The sequence below is a fragment of the Herpailurus yagouaroundi genome, unplaced genomic scaffold (assembly GCF_014898765.1).
Source record: "Herpailurus yagouaroundi ecotype Mexico unplaced genomic scaffold, PumYag 67793, whole genome shotgun sequence".
Classification (NCBI taxonomy): domain Eukaryota; kingdom Metazoa; phylum Chordata; class Mammalia; order Carnivora; family Felidae; genus Herpailurus; species Herpailurus yagouaroundi.
Window position 1 is genome coordinate 18,484,722 of NW_024420586.1, and position 25,978 is coordinate 18,510,699.

Sequence of the window (25,978 nt, forward strand, 5' to 3'; positions counted from 1 at the left end):
CTCGCGGTCCGTGAGTTCGAGCCCCGCGTCAGGCTCTGGGCTGATGGCTCAGAGCCTGGAGCCTGTTTCCGATTCTGTGTCTCCCTCTCTCTCTGCCCCTCCCCCGTTCATGCTCTGTCTCTCTCTGTCCCAAAAATAAATAAAAACGTTGAAAAAAAAAAAATTAAAAAAAAAAAAAAGCGAGTTTGTTAGAGTTGCCATAATGGCACCTCTGTGTACCAGGGTGGCAATGAAACCTCACAGAATTGTCTTTAGCTCCATTTTCAATTTTATTTAGTTTGACAGTATGAAGCATTCAAAGGACTTTGAGACAATATTGAATGACAGTATTAGAGAAGCAGAAACAACTATTCTGAAGGGTCAGCTGGTAGATTCATACCATGAAGATTATCCTGGGTAAGAACAAATAAGAGTATTGCAGAGAACACTAGAGTCAATAAAATCCATTGTGTAAGTGACTTGCAGAGTGCTTTTCCAGGAAGAAACATGGCGACGAGTGAAAGTTGAGTGTCATGCCCTTCATACCTGTATTTGCCCTAGAGGGGAACTGGATACAAAACATTGCTATCTTGGGCCTATTCCAAGACAATTTCGATTCCAAGTACCAAAAGGTGCTCAAGTTTCATGTCATAAACATTAAGGACAGTGACTGATCAAGAGTAATGATGGAGAAGAAAATATATCGTGTCAAAGTAACTTTCCATTTTTAGTCTTGAGCTAAATAAATAAGCTTACTTAAGTTGTTGAATCCAAGGAATAATTCGTTTCATATCATCGTTCACAGACTTCTCCATGTCATCCAGCGTGGCCTGGTCTATAGAATATAGCACTTCATTAATTCGTTGCTTACACGAGGCACAAAATATTTAGGTAGCCCAGAACTTAAATGAAAATGATTGTTTTAGGCAAAAATTAGTGTTATTTTTGAGTCAGAGAAAAACTAAACTAAATGCATCATTAGGCATAAATTAACCTAATTTGTTTTCTCTAACATTTAGGGAGAGTTATAGTTAAGACAACTGATTAATAGCAAATGTACATTAGCAGGAAGAACAAGTAACAAATACATGAACTCATTATCTGCCTGCATTTCAATTCCCAAACCCTAGGCCTAGTTAATTAATATTTTTAACTTGCATGTATTTCTAACTCATTGTATTACCAAACTTAGAACCTTAAAAATGTAAAAACTGTAGAACTCCACTGAAATATTTATTTATTCAATACAAATGGTTTCTGGCATAAGCAAGAGCTGTTGGCTGAAGTTCAGCTTCTTAATGTCACTTAGAATTTTTAATGACACCGAAAAAATGCTAATAATAGCACGTTTTGAACAAAAGCAAAATATACAATGATTTCAGTTCAAGAAAAAAAGTATAAGAAAATTAGTGCAGCATTGCCATGGTTTAATTGTACCCCCCAAAATTCGTATGTCGAAGCCCTCACTCCTAATGTGATGATGGTATTTAGAGATGGGGTCTTTGGGAGGTAATCAGGTTTAGATGAGGTCATGAGGGTGGCACTGTCTTGATGGGATTAGTGCCCTTATAAGAAGAGTCACCAGAGAGCTTGCTCTCTTCTTCTGCCGTGACGACAGGGAGAAGGCCTGGGCCTATGAGCCAGGAACAGAACCCTCACCATAATCTGACCATGCCGGCAACCTGATTTTATGCTTCCAAACTCTAATACTATGATAAAATAAATTTCTTTCTTTTTAACAACCTACTCTGTGGTCCTTTGTTATGGCAGCCTCATCTAAAATAAGCATATATCCCCTAAAACAAGAATGACTGCCAACAGGTAACTTTTTTTGGCTTCTCTTAGTTTTACATGGTCATCTTCTTTATCTATGAGTGTGTACTGTGTAAACAGTCAAGAAAACAGTTAAGTAAAAAAAATTCTGAAGAATGAACAACAGCTGCCTTGTGGTTCCAAACCAGTTAAACGGTAATTCATAAGTGTGTCACTAATAAGCCATCATAAAGGCGATGTGATTCAAAGTAATGAAGCCAGTTTTCCATGAACGCTTCATAGAAAAAGCTATCTTTTTTTTCTTGTTTATTTATTTTTTTAGTAATCTCTACACCCAATGTGTGGGACTCAAACTCATGACCCCGAGATCAAGAGTCAAATGCTCCTCCGACTGAGCCAGCCAGGCTCCCTGAAAAACTTACCTTTACAACTATATGAGCAGAAAATCATTTATTTTCGCTAATCTAGCTTAATATTAATTTCAAATGGTAAATGTGCTAATATATTCAAGAACACTGTTCCATTAGCAATACAAAAACACTACGTTCTAAGTAGTTCATCATTTCAGAACACCAACTTGGTAACAGAACATGGTAAATCAAACTTTAATTTTGACTGTGTTTAACTCAGAAATATAAACATCCTTTCCTTCAGGATTCTGTACCCTAAGTCATCTTTTAGATGTTTATACTGTCATTCGTATATGTTCTTTAGCCATTAGAATCCCTTGTAGTCATTTCCATGTCACCTGACTATTAGTGGTAAAACAGTTCATCTAAAAACCATCAGCCATCACCATTATTACTTCTACATAAGAAAAACAACATAAATGTACTTCATACTGGGAAATTTAACTTCTGGGAAGAGAAAATCCCAGGCAGGGTTAAAATTGGCCCCAAGGAACGGACACCAGCCAGAGTCATTCCTTCCACATCTACTTTCTGTACTGCTGATACCACCCCTTCCCAATACCTAATGGCAGAAAAATTTTGTTTTGCTTTTATCAAAATATTTTTCCTTACACTGAGTGACCATGTCATTGGGTAACTTACCAAGTCCATAAAGCATCAATTGAAACATTCCAGAATGCAAATCTACAAAAATGTGTAGACACTCCGAGTTACCGCAGGGCTCCAAGATGGGAACGACAAGAGCTGGAAGTGCAGTCTCTATGGAAGCTGAACAGTTAAGAATGAAAAAGTGTATTTCTATCTGAATATTTTCCACAAAAGATCATTTCTCAGTGTGTAGAAACAAACCAACTATCAAACAATCCTGAATATCAGAGGAAAAACATGATTTTGCAAAACTGGACTGGTACTACTATGTCAATTAGTAGCTCAAAAGGAAGAATGTATTCCTCAGGGTGACTTGAAATGAACATACCCATCTCAACCGCTACAGCAAAAAAAATCCCAGGATTCCTTTAAAAAAAAAAGGTTAAAATAGCTAGTGAAAATATTAACTTCATCAGTGAGCCGAGTTCTAGTTTTACTTTTCACTCAGTAATTACTAATAAGTTAGTTTTTAAGGATTTCCTTTTTGATATAGTGGGAAGAAAATGGTTTGGTAAACAGAATAAATTTCATCAACGGCCTAAATATTTTCAATGTCATTCCTCACAAAGAGAGGTTTTCTGGCAATTAGGGCCCATGTGTTTAAGAAAAACACTTGAAAACCATTAAACATTATTGTTTATATAGGAAAAACATTTTTTTCACGTTACTTTTATACCTCATTTTCAAGTCACAGATGAAATAAGAACATAAGCGATTGTTACACACAAAGTCCCAAGGCTGCCAATATACTCGTTCTCAAGTTTCACAGTATTTCCACCTGGCCCAATTAACTCTTCCTTTAATCCCACAAGCTGGCATAACGAAATCCAGTAAAGGAGCAGAGCATTCATTGAAATCACACCCCGTGCTGATCAGGTGGAGAAGCTCTAAAGAAATATGCTCTTCTAGTTACCATGGTCCTCTAACGCTACAGCACAGAAGAAAAGGCAGGCAGTGAGGAGAGTGGTTACATAGGCCCAGCCTTTCACCAGGTGTGACTTCTCTGTGCTACTTTGTCAAACAGTAACATCTTCCTGTCCATGCCTTGGGTCCTTAGGAGGAAGAAATGACAAGTTTGAAAAGGTGCCTTAAAAAGCAAAGTGCTCAACAATGTACATTCTCTATACCCCTTTCATGAATCAAAGAAACAAGCCAAACCCTCTCATCAGGAATCTGCACAATAATGAAAATGGGCAGAGTTACCACTGGTGCTATCTATACAAAGAAATTATCAAACGAGTTAATAAAGCAAAGAGAGCTGCAGGAGACATATTTAATCAGATGAAAACAAACTGCTTTCCAGTCCATCTACTACATTTGTGAAGAACTGTTGAACATACAGGGCCAGCAGAGCTCTCACCTAAAACACAAACACACATATACATACACACACACACGAAAGAACAAATAGGTACAAACAGAAATTCCTCTTACAATATCTTATAACTCAGAGCAGGAGGACAAATTAGTTCAAATGATGTTTTGCTGAATTTACCAGGTTAATATAATAAATAGTGCTTACAGATCTGAAGCAGGGTTGCTAGGTTTCCACACCTATCTGGACTGTTAATAATTCCCAATGGAGAAGGAATGTATTCTTAGTGTAGTAATGGTGTAAAACTAATTCTGACAATTGGGATAACAATGATCATTCCAATCTAATTATCAAAATTGAGTATTCTTGAAAAGACAGGGCATTAGAGAAGAATATAGAAAGCACAGTCCAAAAGATAAAATATACTTTGATGTATCTCTAATGACTGCCAATGTCCACATTTTTCTTTGCAAAAAATAAAATATATAAGGCCCGAAGCATTTAAAGGCAACTGGCTTGAAGGTATCAAAAATGGCAAAACTTAAAACATAGAAGGGAGAGTTAAAGGTTGTGCAAGATGACAGGATGGTACACTGCTCTTTCCTGAAACAGAAATATATATACATCTCCTCTTTGATTTCTCCCTATTTACCAAGGACAAAATGAGGAATGGACCAATACATAGTAATGTAAAGTGTGAAGACTAAAGAGAAGCAACTAAAGCCCAGGTAGGAATAGCTGCGTGTGGTTCTCAGCTTCTGAACTGCCCTGGATACCTTGATTCTGGCTCTGACAGAGCACAACACAAGGGAGACTCCCCTGGCTTTCAAGAGACAGGAATGCTGCAAGCGAGGCCACCTGGGGCAAGTGACCTGAAGTGCCTTGCACTGCCTTTTTTGACCTTCTCTCCAAAGTTCTGCCTACTCTCCCTTGAGACATTCCCACCCCCATGAAACCACATGCTGCCATCTAGACCATCCAAACCTGCTATCTGTACATTCCCCTAGCCCTCTCTTGAAATGCTCCATTGTCCAAGCTACTCGCTTCCTTGGCTTATTCCAGGGAGGAGCTGGAAGAAAAGCCAGGTGATTAAGGGTGATTGCACAAAGGGATTCCAAGAACAGCCCTAGGTCCCAGTAAAGGATTTGACTAAAGCATGCTTTCCCATCACAAAAGGGATCAAGTAAGACTACACGAAGAATACAAATGCATGAACATGAATTTTAAAAACAAGCTAAAGCATAGGTAATAAAATGGTGGGTCAGCAGGCCCTTTCCTATAATGGCCCTCATATCCACAACCGTTCTGATTAAAGCAGGTCTGAGGGGCCCAACCCCACACACAAGCACCGACCTCTCCTCCAAAACACAGTCTCCAAAGCACCCTTCTCTCACACCCGGAATTCTACAGACACCTAGAACTAGAAAACCGATGCTGGAGCACACTCCCACTAGAGTCAGAGATCTAGGAAGGGCCTGGACTAACATCCTTGAGTTACAGATGAGAATGGAGCCCAAAGAATGCTACTTGTTCAAGAGCATGCAGCTCAACTCACACCTTCTGGCTGCCCAACCAGTGAGATCTCTACAAAATGGTGCTAAAGGAAAATCTTTGCAACTTACATTAACAAGACACAAAAGTATGTTTCTTATGTAAACACCTGGTCACTCTATTTTTCAAAGTAATTTAAGTTATCTCCTGGGCAACCATACTGAGTTCTTACTTACTTAAAACAAACTAAACCTTGTTTACAGATGATACTAAATTAAACCAGAGCTTATCAAAATATCAAAAGATCACAAACCCTGATTTTCTACAATCCCAACAAATGAATTTTAGAATTTTACTATTTTGAAAAATCAGAAATAAAAAAAAAATTGGTACCTAATAGGGTTCTTTACGAACAAAAGGTATATTTCAACAGGGTGCCAAGACAACTAAATGGGAAAACTTTATTTTTTTACCAAATGTTACTGGAATGACTGTGTATCCCCCTACAAAAGAATGCAGTTGGACCACCACCTCATACCACATATAAACATTAACTCAAAAAGTAATCTAAATGTAAGAGCTAAAACTACTCAACAGAAGATGTTCAAGAATCATTAGGTAGATTCAAATCAAAACCACAAAGAAATACCAGTTCACACCCACCAGAACGGCTAAAAACAAAAAGACAGGACAATAACAGGTCTTGGTAAATATTCAAAGAAACTGGAACCCTCAAACACTACTGGTAGTGGGATTAAGAGGTGGTGTTAAACATGTAAAAAGGTAAAACAGAGTTACCATATGACCCAGCCCTTCCACTACTGGGTACATGGCCAGGAGAAATGAAAACAAGTCCACACAAAAACCTGTACAAGAACGTTCATAGCAGTGTTATTCATCATAGGGGGAAAAAAAAGTGGAAGGAACCCCATCAACGATGAATGGATACATAAAATGTGGTATATCCATGCAATGGATTATTTGACAATAAAAACGAAGTACCAAAGCATGCTTTAATATACACAAACCTCAAAAACGTTATGCTACCAACAATATGCAGAAGACCACACATTATATGATTTCATTTATCTGAAATGTCCAGAACAGGCAATTCTATAGAGACAGAAGGTAGATTAGTGGTTGCCAAGAGCTGAGGGGAGGGATGAATAGGGGAGTGACTGCTAATGGATACGGAGTTTCTTTGGGGGATGATGAAAATGTTCTAAAATTAGACTGTGGAGATAGTTGTACAACTTGAGTATGTTAAAGAAAAAAACCACTGAATGAGTGAATTGTATGCAAATTATACCTCAAAACTATTACTAAAAAAGAACAAAACAGGAGGGTGGTTATGTGTGCTTTCTAACCCCAATGAAAGTTTTCGTTTTTTTTTGTTTTTTTTTTTTTTTTTGAAAGTTTTGATTATACTTCCTAATCAGAAAATTTAGGTCTGTATTTATAACATCTTTGCTTGAGGGATTAAAGTGGGGGCAGGGGGATGAGGACTTCCATGTACCTTATAATTAAATTAAAATCATCAGGACTCAATAAATCTAATGTTAAGCCCTGTTAGGGCTAGTGAACATGCCCCCTCAAAATAGATTAAAACACTACATTCATTCATCCGATGTCTAGCATACTTTGTATTTAAGGCCTGCACTTGTTTAGTTAAGCTGTTTCCACTTAGTCTTTAGTCTGTCTCAGACCCTCTTTCACACCTCTGTTCTTTCACTTTCTTTGAATGACTATGTATTCTGAATACAAATTTATTTTCCTGTCTGTCCTCTCTTCAGGCAGTATTTTTAGCTAATTTGTCAAAGTGGTACCGAAGAAGCTGCTTTTTTAAGTATAATGGATTGAGCTGGGCTCTGTGACGGTGGAACGCAGTACTTTAGCTACCACAGTTATTAAAGACATCATTTTTGCGGCACTTCACATACATCATTTCACTTAATTAAAGGCTGTTCACTGTGGGCACAAGGTCATCACAACCAAAAACTGAGGTAGGGATAGTGTATGCTCATGATAATACTGTGAAACTATTACTAGAATGAAAGCACTTACTTTCTAAATGATTGTCCCCCGAAGCTCTAAACGTACTTACTAAGTGAACTTAGAAGATTTTTCGCTATGAGTGTATGTGTGTTTCTTATTTGAGGCCTGCTCATGTATTAACAACTAAATAAAAATCTTTAAAAAGACAAAGGATAAATTCTGCTTCACTCAAAGAGACATATTTTATAAATAACATCATAAGTATCTGCAAAGCTACCTTATTCTTAGAAGATGACCTAAAAGAAATAATTCATATTAAAATGTTAAAATAACTTCCATTTCAATAGGAAAAAAAGTTTTAAGGAGGTTCAATATGCATACCTTTAAAAAATAAGGCCAAACAAAATAATTAAAAAGAGAATTAGAGAAAAATTTGGACAAGCTTGGTAGATCACAAGTTAAAATGCAGAAATGCCCAACTCCACGACAAAACCAGGAAAAAAGTCTAATTAAGAAAGACGTTTCATAAAATAAAAGTGGATACTAATGAAAACAAAAGAAAGGTGGAAATGCCAGTTTAAAAGAACCTACAGTTTTCATTGGCATTGAAGCCTCTCAGAATGGCCTTCAGCTCCTGGAGCTTCTGATGAGCTCGTGCATGGACGCTGTCAATCAGGAGCTTTTCTATTGATAAGTGATCGATCTGCATAAATAAGAACAGAATCATATGTGCAATTTAAACATTTTCACTTTAAAAGTCTGAGAGTAGATTACTGTGGCTCAAGATAGTTCCTTTTAGAATCACACTGACTGTTAACCAGTAGAAGAAAGCAAACTTAAAGATAAAAAAGATAAACTTAGATGGTATTGGGAGCTTAAAGACTATAGCTAACATTTTGGCAATTACAAATCAAGATAGGTTATGTACTGGTTATCAGTGATTAAATGTCAGACCTTAAAAATAAAATGGTGATATGACCTAAATTTTAAAATGTGAAAGAACATCTTACGAATTATACATAACGTTAGTTATTTAAAAAAACAAATGTGGGGCACCTGGGTGGCTCAGTCGTCTAAGCATCCAACTCTTGATTTCGGCTCAGGTCACGATCTCATGGTTCCTGAGATTGCGCTGATAGTGCAGAGGCCACTTGGGATTCATTCATTCTCTCTCTCTCTCTCTCTCTCTCTCTCTCTCCCCCCCCGCCCCTCCCCCACTTGCATGCGTGTACTCTCTCTCAAAATAAATAAACATTAAAAAAAACCCACAAATGCAAAAGCATAACATTCACATAAAACAAGTTTAATAAAGGGTTTTAGCAACAATCAGGTATTTTATTTTTATTTTAATATTCATTTCTTTTTGAGACAGAGACAGTTGAGAGAGACAGACAGAGTATGAGCAGGGAAGGGGCAGAGAGAGAGGGAGACACAGAATCCAAAGCAGGCTCCAGGCTGTCAGCTGTCAGCACAGAGCCCCACGTGGGGCTCGAACTCATGAACCGTGAGGTCATGACCCCAGCCGAAGTCGGCGCTCAACTGACTGAGCCACTCAGGCGCCCCCCTTTATTATTTTTTAAGTAGGCTCCATGCCTGGTGTGGAGTCCAACACGGGGCCTGTGCTCATGACCCTGAAATCAAGACCCGAACTGAGATCAAGAGTAGGACACTTAACTGAATGAGCCACCCAGGTGCCCCACCATGTATTTTAAAGAATGTGTTAAAAGTTTAAGAATAAAGCGTAAGTTATATACATTCATTTAATCAAACCAATATTAAAATATATTGAGATCTCTTACCTTCATGGCTCTTTCTACTAACTTGGAATCAGAAGCTGGCAAAGGAGGATCATGAAAAATCTGTAAAGGCTTAGAGACATCATTCTCATCAATTTTAATTGTAACTTTGTGAACAGATGCCGTCCCTGTTTTTCTCCCAAGAACCTGTTGACTAAAGAGAAAAGAAATACTAATGATTTTTTTCAACACAGCCTGTTAATTTTTGGAATAAAACAGAAACAATCTATTGTATGCCTTAGCCAGAGCCTAGAACATGATAGGCCCTCAATGTTTGTGGAGGGAATAATTTAATATTGAGAAGACAGCTATTCTGTAATCCAACGCAGTATTTGATTTACATCCTTTTTAAAAAAAACAGACACAATTTAAAAACAAAACACACGTGGGGTGCCTGGGTGGTTCAGTCAGTTAAGCTTCTGACTTCGGCTCAGGTCATGATCTCACGGTTTGTGAGTTTGAGCCCCACATTGGGCTCTGTGCTGTCAGTTCACAGCCTGGAGCCTGCTTGGATCTGTGTCTCCCTCTCTCTCTCTCTGCCCCTCCCCCGTTCATGCTCTGTCTCTCTTGCTCTCAAAAATAAACATTAAAAAAAATTTTTAATAAAAAATAAAAACACATGCACACAAAGAAATCTGAAAACAAAACAATCTGTCTTCTACATGGTGTCTATTTATCTCTAATTCCTTTACAGAAAATGAGAATCAAGCAAAGTTCAAACAGGGAATTGAGGATTATAAACAGCCTAATACTGATTTTCCCCAAAACTCTCCCTCAAAAAAGACATTAAGAGGCACAGTTCAAAATATAAAATTGTGATAAACAAACATGTTTTAAAAACATATCCAACAATCTTAATGGTCTTTCAGCAATCTGGTATAAGGCCAGAGTAATCTAACTTTTTGAGAATAGCAAGTCTTAGTACAAACAGATGTCTACATATTTAAAACATGCCATGTTCTAAGAAAGGAGTCAATTACAGATGTCTTATGTGGTTTATATGATACCATGGGACTTTACTATATAAAATCATGTTGCTAGAGGTACATAGCTATTGGTCTATAGTAAATCAGATATAGGAAAGAAAAAGAGAAACATAAAGGATATTTACAGTCACAGCATGAACTTGCCAGAACCAATTTCACTTACTTCCAAACTGAGAGGGAGAGGCACTTGCCAGCATGGTACCTTTCCACCTGTACAAGGTCTCCCCACCGCTCTCGGATTAACATTAGAGTTTGGGAATGTAGCACTTCTAACTGAAGCGACAAGCAGAATGAATCTGATGGGGTTTGTTAAGCAAATTTAATAAATCACTACAAGGGCCAGTGAACTACAAGCAAACTTCATTTAACATAAGCTCTATTCCCCAAAAGCTGGCTATGAAGGAAATTTCTGGAATTCTATTTCTTCGATGACATATACTAAAAGGTGTGATCAACTGTGGCACAATTTTAGAAAAAGGTTTTATATTTCATTTTGAACCGACATAAACAAACTATAAGGCCCAGGTTGCCTGCGAATTCATCATGGTTTAGAGAATATGAGTAGAACAAATGGCACTATTTTCTCCCCTCTAGATTTCTTACTCATTTTTGTTTTACCAACAGTAAAATTTAAAACTTGGTCTATTACAGATGTATCACTATTCTCCACACTCACCAGTTCCCCAGCCCCATTTCTACTCCAAAAAAGGAAAGTTCAGGATAGGGGGTAAATGGAAATATGGGGAGGACAGGGACACACGAATTCCTGTGTGAATACAAATACAGGTCTCAAATTTGAAAAGGATACGTAGGCAGTTGTACATGTCCTGAAGAGGTTTTTCATCAGCAAAGAGTCTAGACTGCACCAGCTGATGGATAAAGTTGATTTGCATACTATGAACCAAGGCTCGCCCATCTTCCATTGGCAGGAGAAAAAAAGGCGGTAAACCAGAAAAGTGTATAGATCATATCATAGTACCAACTAAGGAAGAGTACACCGACTAACAATAAATTCAACAAACAAACAAACAAAGAACTGAAATTATCCATGGAAATCAGAGAACATTATACTTGAGAAACACTAAAATCTCCATGGAAAGTAAGTATGATTATCACAACATCTACTTCAAATTACAGAATAAATTGCCAAACATTTAGTACTCTGTAAGAATGTTTCAATAATATAAAAACACCAAACATCTGAATTAATATTTATGATTTAAATCAGTATTTATGATTTACCTCCCGTTTCCTTATCCTCAACTAGAATTTCTAGCTTGAGAAGACGCCATGGTACATCCGGATCATCTCCCATCACGGTCAAGGTGGCTTCAAATTCTCCCTCAACTCGAAACTTCACCCGGCCATTTGCTTTTAAAAGAAGAAGAAGAAGAAGAAGAAGAAGAAGAAGAAGAAGAAGAAGAAGAAGAAGGCTACTTTGCTAGAAAATAACCAGCTTCCCGCTAGCCTAGAACATTCAATTTTGCTTACAAGAAATTTTAAATAGCTTGAAAGTTCTTTCAGAAGTGTCCAAAGAACTCAGTAGTTCCTGCATAAGCAATAGCCAAAGGCAGTGAACACTTCTAACATCAACTGACAATTTTCTCTTGAGGTATAACTCTGGGGCTTCATCTCTCCTCCAGCCCCAGGTGATCTCCCTGTTCCCAGCTTCACATACCACCATTTTATCTCCAGGTACTAAAATTTTATCCCTTGGTACTAAAGAGAAACGATCGGTTGACAAGTCACAGATGTGAACACTACCTGAATTGCAGACCAAACCCTCAAAATGAGAGTTCTTTGAATGAAACCCCAAAAGCTGTTTGAAAAAAATTCTAACAAGTCAATTCTTAAAAAAGATTAACTTCCGGTACATACCAACTGTAAGATTGGCTAACTGAGGAGGGAGATCTGTGGTCACAAGCCTATGTCTAAGAATCTGATTGAGCTGGTGAAGTGTGGCTTGTTTCTCAATCTTGGTAATTGGGTCTGGAGGAATAATTTTATCCTACAAAAAAAATTCAGTGATTTTATAACCATGTACAAAGAGACACAACTCTTACCTGCACCTGTCTTAACATAATATTTTCTCACTTTACCCAAGAGGATCTTAACACTCATTTCTTAAGTCGACATCCAGTAATAGTGATATGCCCCTTAACTATGGTGCATCAGTGCCACCCAGCTGAGACAGTAATGCAACATGATCTTCTTCACGCTCTATTTATGAAATCAAGTTCATGTCACTAGATGACTTTCACCACTTCTTAAAAGTATAAAATAGCACCACATCAGTAAACTATTATCGCACTACTTAAAAAAAAAAAAAGCTTCCAAAAAGCAACTAGCATACCGTATTTTCACATATGAAATAGATGTAAATTAATTTACACCTGTTTACCGCCCCCCTCCCCCGATTTATCTATTTTGATAGCTATTCACATTTTGGCCTCAATGTATTCCAAAAAAACACAATTCTAATTATGGAGAAAAAAGTGAATTACATGAAATCTTTTAAAATATAGAACAGGGGCACCTGGGTGGCTCAGTCAGTTAAACGTCCAACTCTTGATTTCGGCTCAGGTCATGATCTCATGGTTTGTGAATTTGAGCCCCGCCTTGGGCTCTGCTCGGACAGCTTGGAGCCTACTTGGGATTCTCTCTTTACCTCTCCCCCATTCTCTCCCACTCTCTCTCTCAAAAATGATTAAATAAACTCAAAAATGTATATATAGAACAGTTGTTTTGCTGGACAATTTAATAACACAGTAGACTCCAATGCCAAAGCCTTTAACTTCTAAGAACAGGAGTGGTGAGCAGTGCACTTACCCTAATGCAGGTGGGCAGTCGTGGGTAAGATCCAGTAGTCAGTACATCAATGGCATATGGGATGGCAAAACTAGGCAGGCGTGCATGGACTAGGGCATCTCTAGCTAATGAGGCCAGGCGATCAGCAGTGTCCACGAACAGAATGGCTTGCTGATCTAAAAAGCTTGAAATCATCTTTAAAGCAAAGGGTAAATGTATTAAACTTCATTGAGAGCTAGCTACTTTGCACTTCAAATATCATTTATTCATTCCAAAGTAAACTCTGAGGGACATTAATATAAGTTTCCCACATTTCAAAATATTTCCTCAAAAAATTTTCCAGTAATGTGAAGAAATATTTAATATGTTTATATTTAACATTAAAAACAATAACTTCCTATCACTTTAAGTAAAACGTTTTCCAATTTGTTTCTCCATCCTTAACATTAAACATACATATCAGAAGTTAGGAAAAACAGAACAAAATGCTTTTTCCTCTTACAGATTTCTAGAGTTGGCTGGTAATGAAGTAGTTAAAAGCATGGCCTCTTGGACCCAAACTGCCTTGGTCTCAATTTTAACTCTGCAACTTACTATCCCTGTAACCTTAGGCAAGTTACTTAACCTCTCTGTACCTCAGGTTTTTCAACTGTAGAATAGAGATAATGATTTCCAACCTTACAAGGTTGTTCTGAGGAGCAAGAGTTATTGCACACAAAACCTTAAGAACAGTGCCTAGAATACATAAAACACTCCATAAATGCTGTTATAAGACATCTAGGCCATCTTCATGCCCCAAACAGAAATCCTTTCCATCAGTTCTCTATTGAATGCGTTTCTGAATAGTAGAGCTCATCATGGAGCTGCAAACTCCTTCCTTGAAACTTTTCTATTCTGGAGCAGTAATGTCTCCCATGTCCTTCCAACACGGGGAAGCCCACCCTATCTTCAAAGCTAAACATTCCAAGTCACTTCAATTTAGTCTTTACATCTCCAAATTTCTATCTCACCACCCTTGTTCTGCTGCCTTGGAAAGGCTCCAGTTTATCAGTGGCTAACTTAAAACATGGTATCCAGAATTAATACCACATCACACCCACAATTAATACCAGCACACAATGCCCTACATTTATTTTCTCAGTATTTCCATACTCATTTTATTATCTGATCTTCACAACTCCAGGAAACAGACAAAATCAGATAATTCCTATCACTTTAGAGATGAGAAAATTGAGACTCAGGTTAAGACAGGGGCACCTGGGTGGCTCAGTTAAGTGGCCAACTCTTGATTTGGGCTCATGTTATGATCTCACAGTTCATCAGATCGAGCCTCGAGTGAGGTAGCAGATTCGTACAATTCAACTATAAAAAGGAATGAAGTACTACGACATGAATGAACCTTGGAAACATTATGCTAAATTAAACAAGCCAGTCACACAAGACTCCATCATGGTGCCATTTATATGAAATGTTCAGAATAGGGAAATCTATAGACAGCAGATTAGTGGCTGCTTAGGGCTGGGATGGGGGGCACTTGGGGTAACAGTGAAAGGGTACATGTTTTCTTTTTGAGATGATGAAAACATTCTACAATTGACTGTTATGGTTGTACATATCTGAATACACTAAAAACCATTGAATTAGGCACTTTAATGGGTGGATTGTATGGCATGTGAATTATGTCTCAATAAAACTGTTTCTCAAAAAGCTCTAGGAATAGGATTATTTTCTCTTATTCTTAAATAAAACATTATCCAGACTGTTTCACCATTAGAATTCTACAAACTATGTACTTACACACTCAGCTACACACATAATATGTCTGGTATGCCTAAGATCATTATCTATTAAGAACCTCAAATGAAACTAGTTAAATAATCATTAGGTTGAGAACAGAAGAGTTAAAACATGAATAATCTTCTAATTCTTCAGTTGATGGACCTTACACCTGACATAAACACATCTGTGTCTACATTCACAAAATACCAAAACTTTACAGAAGTTCAATATGAGACTTCATTCAGAATGTGATTTGAACAGCCAACTCAAGAAACTAATAGAAGACTACTCTAGTTTCAATTAATGAAAGATGAATTACAATATGGCTCAATATTAAAACCAAGAGTTTTGGATTTTCCCTGACACTATGTTACTGAACTCAGTAGTATTAAACAGGTAACTGAAATACCCATGATATAATTAGGAATTTAACACCAGATTTGAAAAATTGAACACTTGGATTTTGATTTACTTCAGTGACACCTAACTTTTCACTGCAAGTTTGAACATCTTTAAGAAAAGATTGCTCCGGGGCGCCTGGGTGGCGCAGTCGGTTAACGCGCCCCACTTCAGCCAGGTCACGATCTCACGGTCCGTGAGTTCGAGCCCCGCGTCAGGCTCTGGGCTGATGGCTCAGAGCCTGGAGCCTGTTTCCGATTCTGTGTCTCCCTCTCTCTTTGCCCCTCCCCCGTTCATGCTCTGTCTCTCTCTGTCCCAAAAATAAATAAACGTTGAAAAAAAAAAAAAAAAGAAAAAAAAAAAGAAAAGATTGCTCCAAATTAATTATTGAGAAGAAACCCCAGGCTTTTCAGAAACAGTATACCATGCTACCTCATTTCAGCCAAAACAGATTTACTACATTTGGTGTCCAAATTTCCAGAACAATGAGTTGTAAAACTTTCTGATAAATAAGCTTGGAATGAGTTTGTTTGTTAATATTTATAATCAAAACCATTCTTTGTATGATGCTTTACAGTGTACAAAAGACCCTCTGAATATAAACTTTAACTTCCCTATCATACCAACAGACAACCGATGAATAAAAGAATGTTTTCCCCCATAAGGAAAACGTATGGTACAAAATACTGTCCCTCTAAATAAACCCTTGATCGATATTATATAGAAGGATGACAGCTTACTCCTACAGACAAAAGATATGTGACTAGACTGTGTCTTGGTAGAATTCTTCCAGTTTGATCACTAGCTTAGTTGGTAGAGCTGGAATGGAGTATCAACTTCAATGAAGACTGGGTTTTATTTTTAACTTAAAAACAATTATTCTCCTAGAATTTAAAATTCTCAACTTCTTCACAGCCCCTTTTCTCCTTTCACTTTAGCAACTTTCACACAGACTTGGGGTCTAACGATAAAGGAACCTAGTAAAATCGAGGGCAGTGAATGCAGTGGCTACAACAGAGGTGAGAAGTCAAGAAATCACGTGCAGAAACACAACTGTGCTGTAGATTCCTTTCCGAAGTGGGATTTTATGGAATAGGTAAACCCTGACAGATTTGCAAATATAAAATTACTCTAAAAATATTCTAGACTTAGCTTGTCAGAGTGCTAAAAATACACTTGTTATGGTACCTCTATGCTAAGTGGGTAGCTGCTAATTTTAATTTATCCAGGAAGTCTAGTAAACTTTAAGAGAATTTAAAAATGACTCAAATAAAATTTAACCAAAGTAAAGTTGTTTTTCTGCCTTCACCTATTAAAACTGATAAAAAAATTTTAATGTTATTACATAACTGAATGGAAAAAAAAAAAGAATATGAGCATCAGTATCAAGCTCACTTAGAGAATCTACCCACTTTCCAAATAAAACTGACTAGTGGCTAGATTACTTGGACCTTGTAGAGCAGACCTCAATTAAAGTGAGTAAATGCTCTCATTATTTTAGGACTTTATTCATTTTATGATAACTACCCTCCCCTTTCCAGTATGAAAAGGTACTCTACTCTTTCCATTCTCACCGGAAATGACCAAAGGAAAACAGAAGGGAGTAATTGGGAGGCACCATCCTCCCCAAGTTAGGAGCTCAACAGGCTAACACAAGACCCCTACTGATGTTTTCCCTCAACACTTCTTGAATACAGCTTCAAAAAAAATTTTTTTGTTTTGGTGGGGGAGGCGGGGAGGGAGGCACAGATTTTAGCATCTCTGGTATGTAACAGTCAAAAGACTATGAGCTTTGGGGCACCTGGGTGGCTCAGCTAAATGTCTGACTTCAGCTCATGTGATGATCTTGTGGTATGTGGGTTTGAGTCCCGCGTCAGGCTCTGTGCTGACAGCTCGGAGCCTGGAGCCTGGAGCCTGCTTCGGATTCTGTCTCTCTCTCTCTCTCTCTCTCTCTCTCTCTCAAAAATAAGTAAAGATTAAAAGAAAATTTTTTTAAAAGCTATGAGCTTCCTGGGCTGATGGCTTGGAGCCTGGAGCCTGTTTCCGATTCTGTGTCTCCCTCTCTCTCTCTGCCCCTCCCCCGTTCATGCTCTGTCTCTCTCTGTGCCAAAAATAAATAAACGTTGAAAAAAAAAAAAATTTAAAAGCTATGAGCTTCTTGAGGGTAGGGGCTGTGCCTTACTTGGGTGTCATCCACTATACCCTATACTCTGTGCTCACTAAGGGTTTGGAGAATGAATAGATGAACAGCAAACAGATAAATGCTGTCATCAGCTCTGTGGCCCTGACTGAAGCCAGTTAGTTTCTAAAAACCTCATTCCCTCATCTGTAAAACAAGAAGATACCGACTCTGCCATACTCTGAGGGTTTTCAAGAATAGGCAAAATTCAAGAAGCACTTTGTAGACTTTAAGGAAGTGTACAAATGTAAGGCTGTTTCCCCCCTTTAATTCAAGTCTTTGTCTTTAATGTCTTCTAGAGTAATGTCTTCAGATACGGCCTACTCTTTTTTCTAGTCAGGTAATCAAATACTAAGTTTCTACAGAAATATATTACACATTTTCATACAGAAACAGAATTACTCACTTAAATAATGTCTCTCAAACAAATCAGCAGATATAAATTTAAGCTAAAATCAAAAGTTATATCTATTATAAGTTGACATTCCAAAAAGTTACTTAATATAAAACATAATCAAAAGTTTAACTCACCGCACATTTTTCCACCTTGCCAGCATTATTAGCCCATTTTACTAAAGCTAATAATCGAACAAAGAGTTGACGTGTCCGGCTAGCAAACTGCACTATTTCTATTTTCCTATAAAATAAAACAATTCTTAATGAACCAACATAGTTGAAAAGAAAATTTAACAATTTATTTCATCTGAGCTAAAATATGACTCAATCTTTGTTTATAACCATTACAACAAAATGAATCACCTAAAATATTTATAAGTATGAATTATTGTCACATTTTGCATACTGGCTGCATTTTTAATTTTCTACTTCAGGGTAATAAATCCAATAGTATCAGAGTAACAAATCAGAATCACATTTTAAAAACGAATTTTGCAGGACAATAAAAGTTGCTCACTAAAATATACCCAATTCACAGATATAAAAGTACAATATAGAAGCTAACCAGGTCACAGAGGAGATCAAATTAGGAGTTAGGAATTTCATAATTGTGGTTATGAGTTATGAATTGGCAACCTTTCTGGTACAAGAAAGGAACTGAAATAGATCTTTACCAAAGCTTGAAACTGTCTTACTTCTACAAAAGCAAGGGTCCATTTCCCATCTTGCAAGAGCATGAGTTAAAAAGCTGAATAGGGGCACCTGGATGGCGCAGTCGGTTAAGCGTCCGACTTCAGCCAGGTCACGATCTCGCGGTCCGTGAGTTCGAGCCCCGCGTCGGGCTCTGGGCTGATGGCTCAGAGCCTGGAGCCTGTTTCCGATTCTGTGTCTCCCTCTCTCTCTGCCCCTCCCCCGTTCATGCTCTGTCTCTCTCTGTCCCAAAAATAAATAAACGTTGAAAAAAAATTTTAAAAAATAAATAAAAAATAAAAAGCTGAATAATCAAAGAACTATCCAACTCTTTACCAAACTAATTTCAACGACAAGCTTAGATATTAAATTATCTAAACAAAGTTAAGGAAAGTAAGTTGACTACTAAAAGTAACAGCTAGATGGTCAGTCTGTATCTATTTTTATGCTATACCCACTATGATGCTTTTGCTCCCAATACTCATCTGTATTTTTATCATCTCCTCATAAAGCCTTCAAAGCTTTACATTGTCAATCAATGTGTGAACTAGACCTCTCAATTTCCTGTCAGCTATAAAACTGAAAATCACTTTCATAGTTTACCTTAAGATACCGAAAAAAAAATATTGAACAGGCCAGGACTGATGACAGAACCCAGCAGGACATCAGCCTCCTGCCAAGTGGACTCTAACCTGTATTAGTCTCAGTACAGCTGTTCAATGACCTGCAGATCCAAACCACATCCCTGCATCTCACCAACAGCAACACCATGAGGCAATGCACCCAACCAAAAGTTACTGTTGAAGTATAATCCTGACTGACTACAGAGTCTAACTCCTAGTGAAAGCATGTGTATGGAGCCCACAGACAACGTGAAAGGCTTAAGATTCAGCCAGCAATAGGATCAGTGGTAGTACAAAGAGAAGAATCAAGGACACAGATACAGTTATGACTCTTTGCCAGTGTCTGTGAAGGATCTTAAGAGATAAAACTACCGGAGCATCACAGGCAAGACTGGAACACAGAAAAAATATTCAACGCACATTACAACCTGACAGCCACCTCCATGCTAGGAGAATTACCACCATCATTCTAACTCAGCAACAACTTACAGAGCAGGTGAGGTTGCTCTCCTAGAGCAAGCATATCTGTATATTATTAACTTGCTTTCCCAAATGAGCTCCTCTACTGGAAAGCAAACACCCACCTTTGTAAACCATCGTAACGTGATCTTTTTGACACCATGCAATCTCAGGTGATAAGCAGCATGAGTCTGTTTTTTCCAAGGTCCAGTTTCCCTTCCTACCCCAGAGTGGACAGAAGAAATCTGGATTTTCATTTCCTTCCTTTAAAACTGACCAGCCACACTGTCTCCCCCATCTCTGCCTTTTCAGTCTAATTCCATCAGAAAGAGAGCTGGTGGTGGGGATGGAGCATAGTCACTAATAAATCCTCCCTAGTGACTTGGTCTTTAGAAAAAAATAAAAAAATCAAGGAGCATTAGTGCCAAAGATGAAGTAGTCTATACTATAGCCACAATTTAAATCTCTATCACAGGATTGCCTTGAAACCTTAATTTATCTTGTTCCCTTGGCCTATGGAAACATTGGTGTCTAGTTATGTCTTAAGCCCCCAACTCCAACTCAATAACAATTATCTCAACTATAAAGCAGCAACGGAGTAGGCAAATGTCAATTCTCTAAAGATATCTGGCATCGTGGTAAACTAGCAGCCAACTTTCTAAAGTGAATCTGTTCCTCAGCTTCTTTATTAAGTTCTAAGTTTTCTACATCTTTCTACCCCCCTCAGGGACTTGACCTGGTCAGTGACTCAACAAAGGTTTCTAGAACAGAAGGTCCAGAGCTGGTCTCACACCAAGAATTGTCAAGGATGAGGAAACCACATTTCCCAGGGCCCCCTAAACAAATGGAGTGAAACGTCACCCTGGGTTCTCTGGGCCTAGGTTTCCAATCCACAGCCCTGCCACCCACAGACACACAAACACACACACACTTTCTCTCTCTCCCTCTCTCTCATATACCATACACATATACACACTCCCATAGATCTAACAACACAGACACAGATTTAAGGTTTTTTTCATACTTACCTTTCCACATCAGATTTCCTTGGCAGTCTAAGAAGGAAAAAACACAAAAGAAATTGACTAAATATATGCATACCTTCATCAAAATGATAACGGTCTTTATTCTGACTCTATTACATACTTTAGCATCTCACAAAAGCTGGAACAATAGCCACTACAAGCTTGTGTGGCTACCTACTCTTTTTTATGAGTTTCCAGCAATATGGCCATAAGGGACAAAAATCAACAAAGGAACATTCTTCTCTCCATTCAAAATGCTCCAAAAGGTATTGCATGAGCCTCAAACATTGAAAAAGCTCAAGTCTTACGTTACGCACACTACTATATCACAGAGTCATAGAAAATACTCTTTTAAAACCAAAATAGTCACGGATGCAGAATACTAGTTGTCAGCCTCCCTGAATCCAATGGAACCTTGCCTCCAAGCAATAACCTCTCCATGTTTTGTTAGGGTGGGCAAAACTGGAAGCTAAGCACACAAAAGGACCAGTGTCAGCCAAGGGTTTTATGGTAATTATAACGTTGCATGGTGGTTAGCTGTAAATGATTACTTTTAAACAGCTCCAATAAGGTTTTGATTTCTTTTTGCTAGTTTTCCAGTACAACAGCCAGCTACCAATGTCACCATTTTCCCTGTTAAATTATACTACTTAACACTCTCACATCCACTGATGCTTACAGAGGTCCCGATCTAGCCTCATGAATCACTGCATTCTAGAAACCCCTATCCCATGGCCCAAGATTCAACTGCCTGAGCAACTCTAAAACCTCCTCTACATCTAATCACTTCTTTTTTTTTTTTTTAATGTTTATTTTTGAGAGAGAGAGACAGAGCATGAGCAGGGGAGGGGCAGAGGGAGACACAGAGTCTGAAGCAGGCTCCAGGCTCTGAGCTGTCAGCACAGAGCCTGACGCAGGGCTTGAACCCATGAACCGTGAAATCATGACTTGAGCCGAAGTCTGGCGCTTAACTGACTGAGCCACCCAGGCGCTCCACATCTAATCACTTCTTGAAGAACACACACTGAACTACTTAGATCCTCTCCCCCACCCCACCCCCACAGGCCACAGGTGCAGAAACAATAAAACCAGAGATTCAAGGCAGAAGGAGGGGAAACTATGAAAATGAGCTCTGGCTTGTAGATAACTACAATTCGGAGAGTAGACAGTGGCATAGAAGTTGAAGTTATGATCTGGTGATAAAGGAAGCCGGGTAGAAGCTGGATGAGCCAGAAGATCAGATGAAGCATACATTAGGCCTTGTAAGACTACAAGTAAAAACAACTACTGGTAAGTTCCTCTACATGTGAAAGCTCCTAACACTCCCCGAGGAGCCACAACCCTCATCCTCAACGGAGGGAAAGAATGAGAACCATGGATGCTTGTGTGTGCTTAACAGACACAGAGAAACAAAAGAGGAGAGATTTTGCGGGTAGAAAGAACAGGAAACATTGTTCCAGCTCTTTCCACCTGCCCCGGACACCCTAAAAGGATCACCTCATTTCAGAGGTGGTATCATTTTGGGGACCAAGATTATAAGGCTCTGTTGCCTGCACCACCACCACCCCCCCACCCGCCCAATTCCTCCTAATCTATTTAAAATTCCTTTATGGATAATGAATCCACCATTTGGGGCAAAAGCCCTAAAACACAAATTTTTGGAAGTCACAGAAACTTACACCAAAGTGTGATAAGACAAGTTTACGTGATGGAGATCTTAGCATTTTCTAATTTTAATTAAAACAGGCAAAAAAAAAAAAAAGAAAGAAAGAAAGAAAAGAAAGAAGAAAAAAGTAGGACCTACATCCCTAAAAAGTCAAGGCAGAGTATAAACTCTTAGATGAGAGTGTGTAAGGAGGTTGTGATAGACAAGGAGAAGGAAAAAAAACAGAAATCCATGGCCCAAAACAAACCACTGAAATTGTCAAGGCGGTCCTTTTTACTTTCAATAGTTCACAGACAAGCATCAAATGTGGCAGAAATAAGATTCGTATTAAGTATACCTAGAACACTAGCTTTGCATCAATACGTTAATTCTGACAGCTTCCAGCTGGAACAAGGGAAAACACAGGATTTAGGAACTCCTAAGTTCTCAAACTAATTTTGGCTTGCACATATCAAAAGAGAAAAGAGTTATCTTACTCTTTTCTAAGTATTAAGAACAACAGTGTATTTTCCTGTTAAATACTCCATGGTCTGCAATTACAATTCTAAAAATTCATTTGTTGATGTGTTAAGTCAATAAGTACTTACTTAATCCCCGACTATGTGCCAGACACTGTTCTAGGCCCACCGAACATAGCAAACGAATCAAAATCCCCATCCTCATGGCGCCTCCAGTAAGGAAGAGACACAATAAACTAAGAGTACCCACTAGTGATTAAGAGAAAAAGTGAGTTAAGAATGGACAGCAGGGGCAGAGTGCTTTTCATGGGTGGTCAGAGAAAGTCTTTGTGATAAGTTCTATCTGAACAAAGACCTAAAGGAAATAGGAAAGCAAACCACACAGATTTCTGGGGGAAGAGCAAAGGCTCTAAGGTGGGAGTGTGCCTGGCACTATGAAAAAACATCAAGAAGGGCAATGTGGCTGAAACAGAATAAGCAAAGAGGAGCGTATTTGGAAATGAGGATAAAGAGGTAAGGGAGAGAGAGAAGGCTCAGACCACGTATCCTTGTTTGCCCAAGATAGTCCTGGTTTGTGCCTGTTGCTCCAACATTATTATTAACAGCACCACGTTTCATGCTCAAAAGTGTCCTGACTTGGACCATAACTTTTATGGTCACTCCATATATAGGTGACTATAAAACCTTTTTACTGTAAGTGAGATAGATGGAGAACCGCTGGAGAGATGTGAGAAGTTTTAAAAGGATCATCCTATTTTATGGATGACAAAAACTGTAAAGGGGCAAGCTAGCAGTGGAGATATCAGATGGCAGACTACTGCAGTTAACAGGGGCAAAGGAATCACACTTGATGGAAATGTTGAAAAGTGGTCAGATTCTGAAGTCAGAGATGATCAGTACTTGCTGACATACTGGGTGTAGGATTGGAAGAAAGAAGAGCCAAGAGTTACCCCCAATTTTTGGCCTAAGCAACAACAGGAAGAATGGAGATACTCTTTAGAGAGACAGGAAAGGGGGGGGGGGGGATCAAGTGGAATCAGGAGTTTGAGTCTGGACTTGGTACACTGAAACACCCATTAGGTATTTAAATGTAGGCGTTTGGATATAGAGTCTGGAGTTCAGTGGAGAGGTCTCTGCTGAAGATAGAAGTTTGGGAATCATCATCATATAAAGGGTGCAGGATTAAAATTATGTACTTATTCTACAGCAGTAAAACAGATGTTTCTTCATAACTAAACTGTAAAATAGTAAGAATGCAGTATAGCTCGAAGAATTTCTACAAATCCTCTACGAAAAAACAAATTATACAACCACTGATAGCAGTTTTCAACATTTTTCCCTAGCTATACATTGGGTAGGTGACCTTTACATGTATGAAATTTTCTCATGGATACTCTTAAATTTTCATGATATCCACCAGTAATTGGCTCAGACAGGTATATTACTACGACACCTAATCATGACAGCTATTTAAGTTTCTCATTAGGCAGGGGTAGTCTTCTTTCTCTTCCATTCAATAAAGTACAACATATCCAAATTGAGAATGATGTTTTGCAGGAATAAGGAGAACCTATTCTAACTCTTTCATTCATCTGCAAACAAATATTTTTAGTCTCTAGTAACAAATTAATGTTCCACTTGAAAATACTGATCTGCAATCTAACAATAGATCAAAGATAAAAACTACAATTAAAAACTTATAATTCTTAGTTTTTCTGAACCTGGATTTAAAAATGTACAACAGTAAAGTACATATACCCGCAATTTTATAATGCCTTTTCTTCACACACTAAAAATCATTAGTGTAGTCTGATCCTATTCTGAAGGGATTAACACCCTAATCATGTCCCATGGCATTTCATTGGTAACTTAGTGATCTATAAACTCCCTTCATACTCCAAGAGACAATAACAGAAGACCAGTTACAGCTTTTACTTACACTTAAGGCGTTAAGACTCAGAACACTCTCAAACATTCCAGAAAAAAAACCACACATACACACACACCTTGGATTCCAAATTGTTGGATTAATTTATACACAATACATCTCCTGAGTTCAAACTTTGCCAGAAGCAATTACAACCTTCGTTTAAAATGTACCGTCAAGACGCCGTAAAACAGATTTCCTGTCTTTAGGAATTCGAATATTATGTATTCCTAAACCCTAAAAGTGGGCTTTCGGCTAAAAAGCTTCCAACCAAGAAATTAATAGGGTTCGGTTGGCAACTCGAGCAAAAATCCCAAAGATGAGATTTTCAGTGCAAGTCTAACATGCATAATTAACAAGTGTCCGTTGCTTCATCTCCAGAAAGACCCCAAATGCAAAGCTTTCCCTCCACCTCCGTTGAGCCCCAAGAGTTCAAAAATTCTAGATTAGCCCAGAGGAAAGGAGAAAACAGCAGCCCCTTGGAGAGAGGGAGGTGCGAGCCTATCTAAGCCGGTTGGGCGGGAAGAGCGGGGGGGGGGGGGGGCGGGAGAGCAGGCATGGGTTTCGCGGCACTTACAGATCCGTCAACACCATGAGCTCCGAGTAGGCCCGGTGCAGCAGAAATTCGATAAGGGTGCTCAGCCGGTAGCCGGGGCTGGCCGCAGCTGCAGCTGCCGCCGCCACGGCAGCTCCGGGAGGAGGAGGCGCCGGGGCTGAGGCGGGACCGCCGCTGCCCCCGCCACCGCCTCCGGGAGGGACCAGCTGGTGGTTCTCCAGTTGCACTGGGGCCATGGCGGCGCAGGGCCGGGCTTGGTGCAGCGGCACAAGATGAAGCCCTCGAGCTTCCCGGGCGCTCGGTCACCGCGCCGAAGTGGGCGCGGGCAGAGTCGCCGCCGCCTACCGCCAGGCCGCCTCCGAACAGGAAGCCGTGAGCCGGCCGCGGAGGCCCGCCCCCATGTAGCAACGAGCCCGCCGGCCCCAGGGACTGGAGAGAGGGGCGGGGGAGAGGCGGGGAGGGCGGGGAAGCGGGGAGGCCTCCGCAGAGAAGCTGCGCCTCCGCAACCGATCAGAGGCCGCTTCGCCAAGCAGCCGCAGCGTCCATGTTGACGGCCCAAAACGGAAGTCGTTAGGCAGAGCGGAAGGGGAACCTGCAGGGGGACTTCCGACAGCAACCTG

General features: G+C 39.1%; 1 protein-coding gene and 1 long non-coding RNA gene across 3 annotated transcripts in view; one reads left to right on the top strand and one right to left on the bottom strand.

The window, feature by feature from the left end:
• The window catches only part of LOC121026033 (uncharacterized), a 60,509-nt gene extending 47,741 nt beyond the window's left edge, over window positions 1-12,768 (top strand). Inside the window, exon 3 of the long non-coding RNA XR_005788232.1 lies at window positions 11,661-12,768. This is a non-coding gene — a long non-coding RNA (uncharacterized LOC121026033). The remainder of the gene's footprint in view (window positions 1-11,660) is intronic.
• The window catches only part of MED14 (mediator complex subunit 14), a 68,287-nt gene extending 42,335 nt beyond the window's left edge, over window positions 1-25,952 (bottom strand). The window contains exons 1-12 of one of the 2 annotated variants that reach the window (XM_040468840.1): window positions 25,380-25,952; window positions 20,755-20,781; window positions 18,090-18,195; window positions 13,223-13,396; window positions 12,272-12,401; window positions 11,636-11,764; window positions 11,202-11,309; window positions 10,557-10,689; window positions 9,411-9,561; window positions 8,203-8,314; window positions 2,805-2,930; window positions 736-814 (exon numbers count right to left, since the gene is read on the bottom strand). In XM_040468840.1, coding sequence (XP_040324774.1) covers window positions 736-814; window positions 2,805-2,930; window positions 8,203-8,314; window positions 9,411-9,561; window positions 10,557-10,689; window positions 11,202-11,309; window positions 11,636-11,764; window positions 12,272-12,401; window positions 13,223-13,396; window positions 18,090-18,195; window positions 20,755-20,781; window positions 25,380-25,594 — 1,490 coding nt within the window. In that variant the 5' untranslated portion in view covers window positions 25,595-25,952. The remainder of the gene's footprint in view (window positions 1-735; window positions 815-2,804; window positions 2,931-8,202; window positions 8,315-9,410; window positions 9,562-10,556; window positions 10,690-11,201; window positions 11,310-11,635; window positions 11,765-12,271; window positions 12,402-13,222; window positions 13,397-18,089; window positions 18,196-20,754; window positions 20,782-25,379) is intronic. The other variant, XM_040468839.1, reaches the window with a different exon arrangement.
• Window positions 25,953-25,978: the final 26 nt, after the last annotated feature.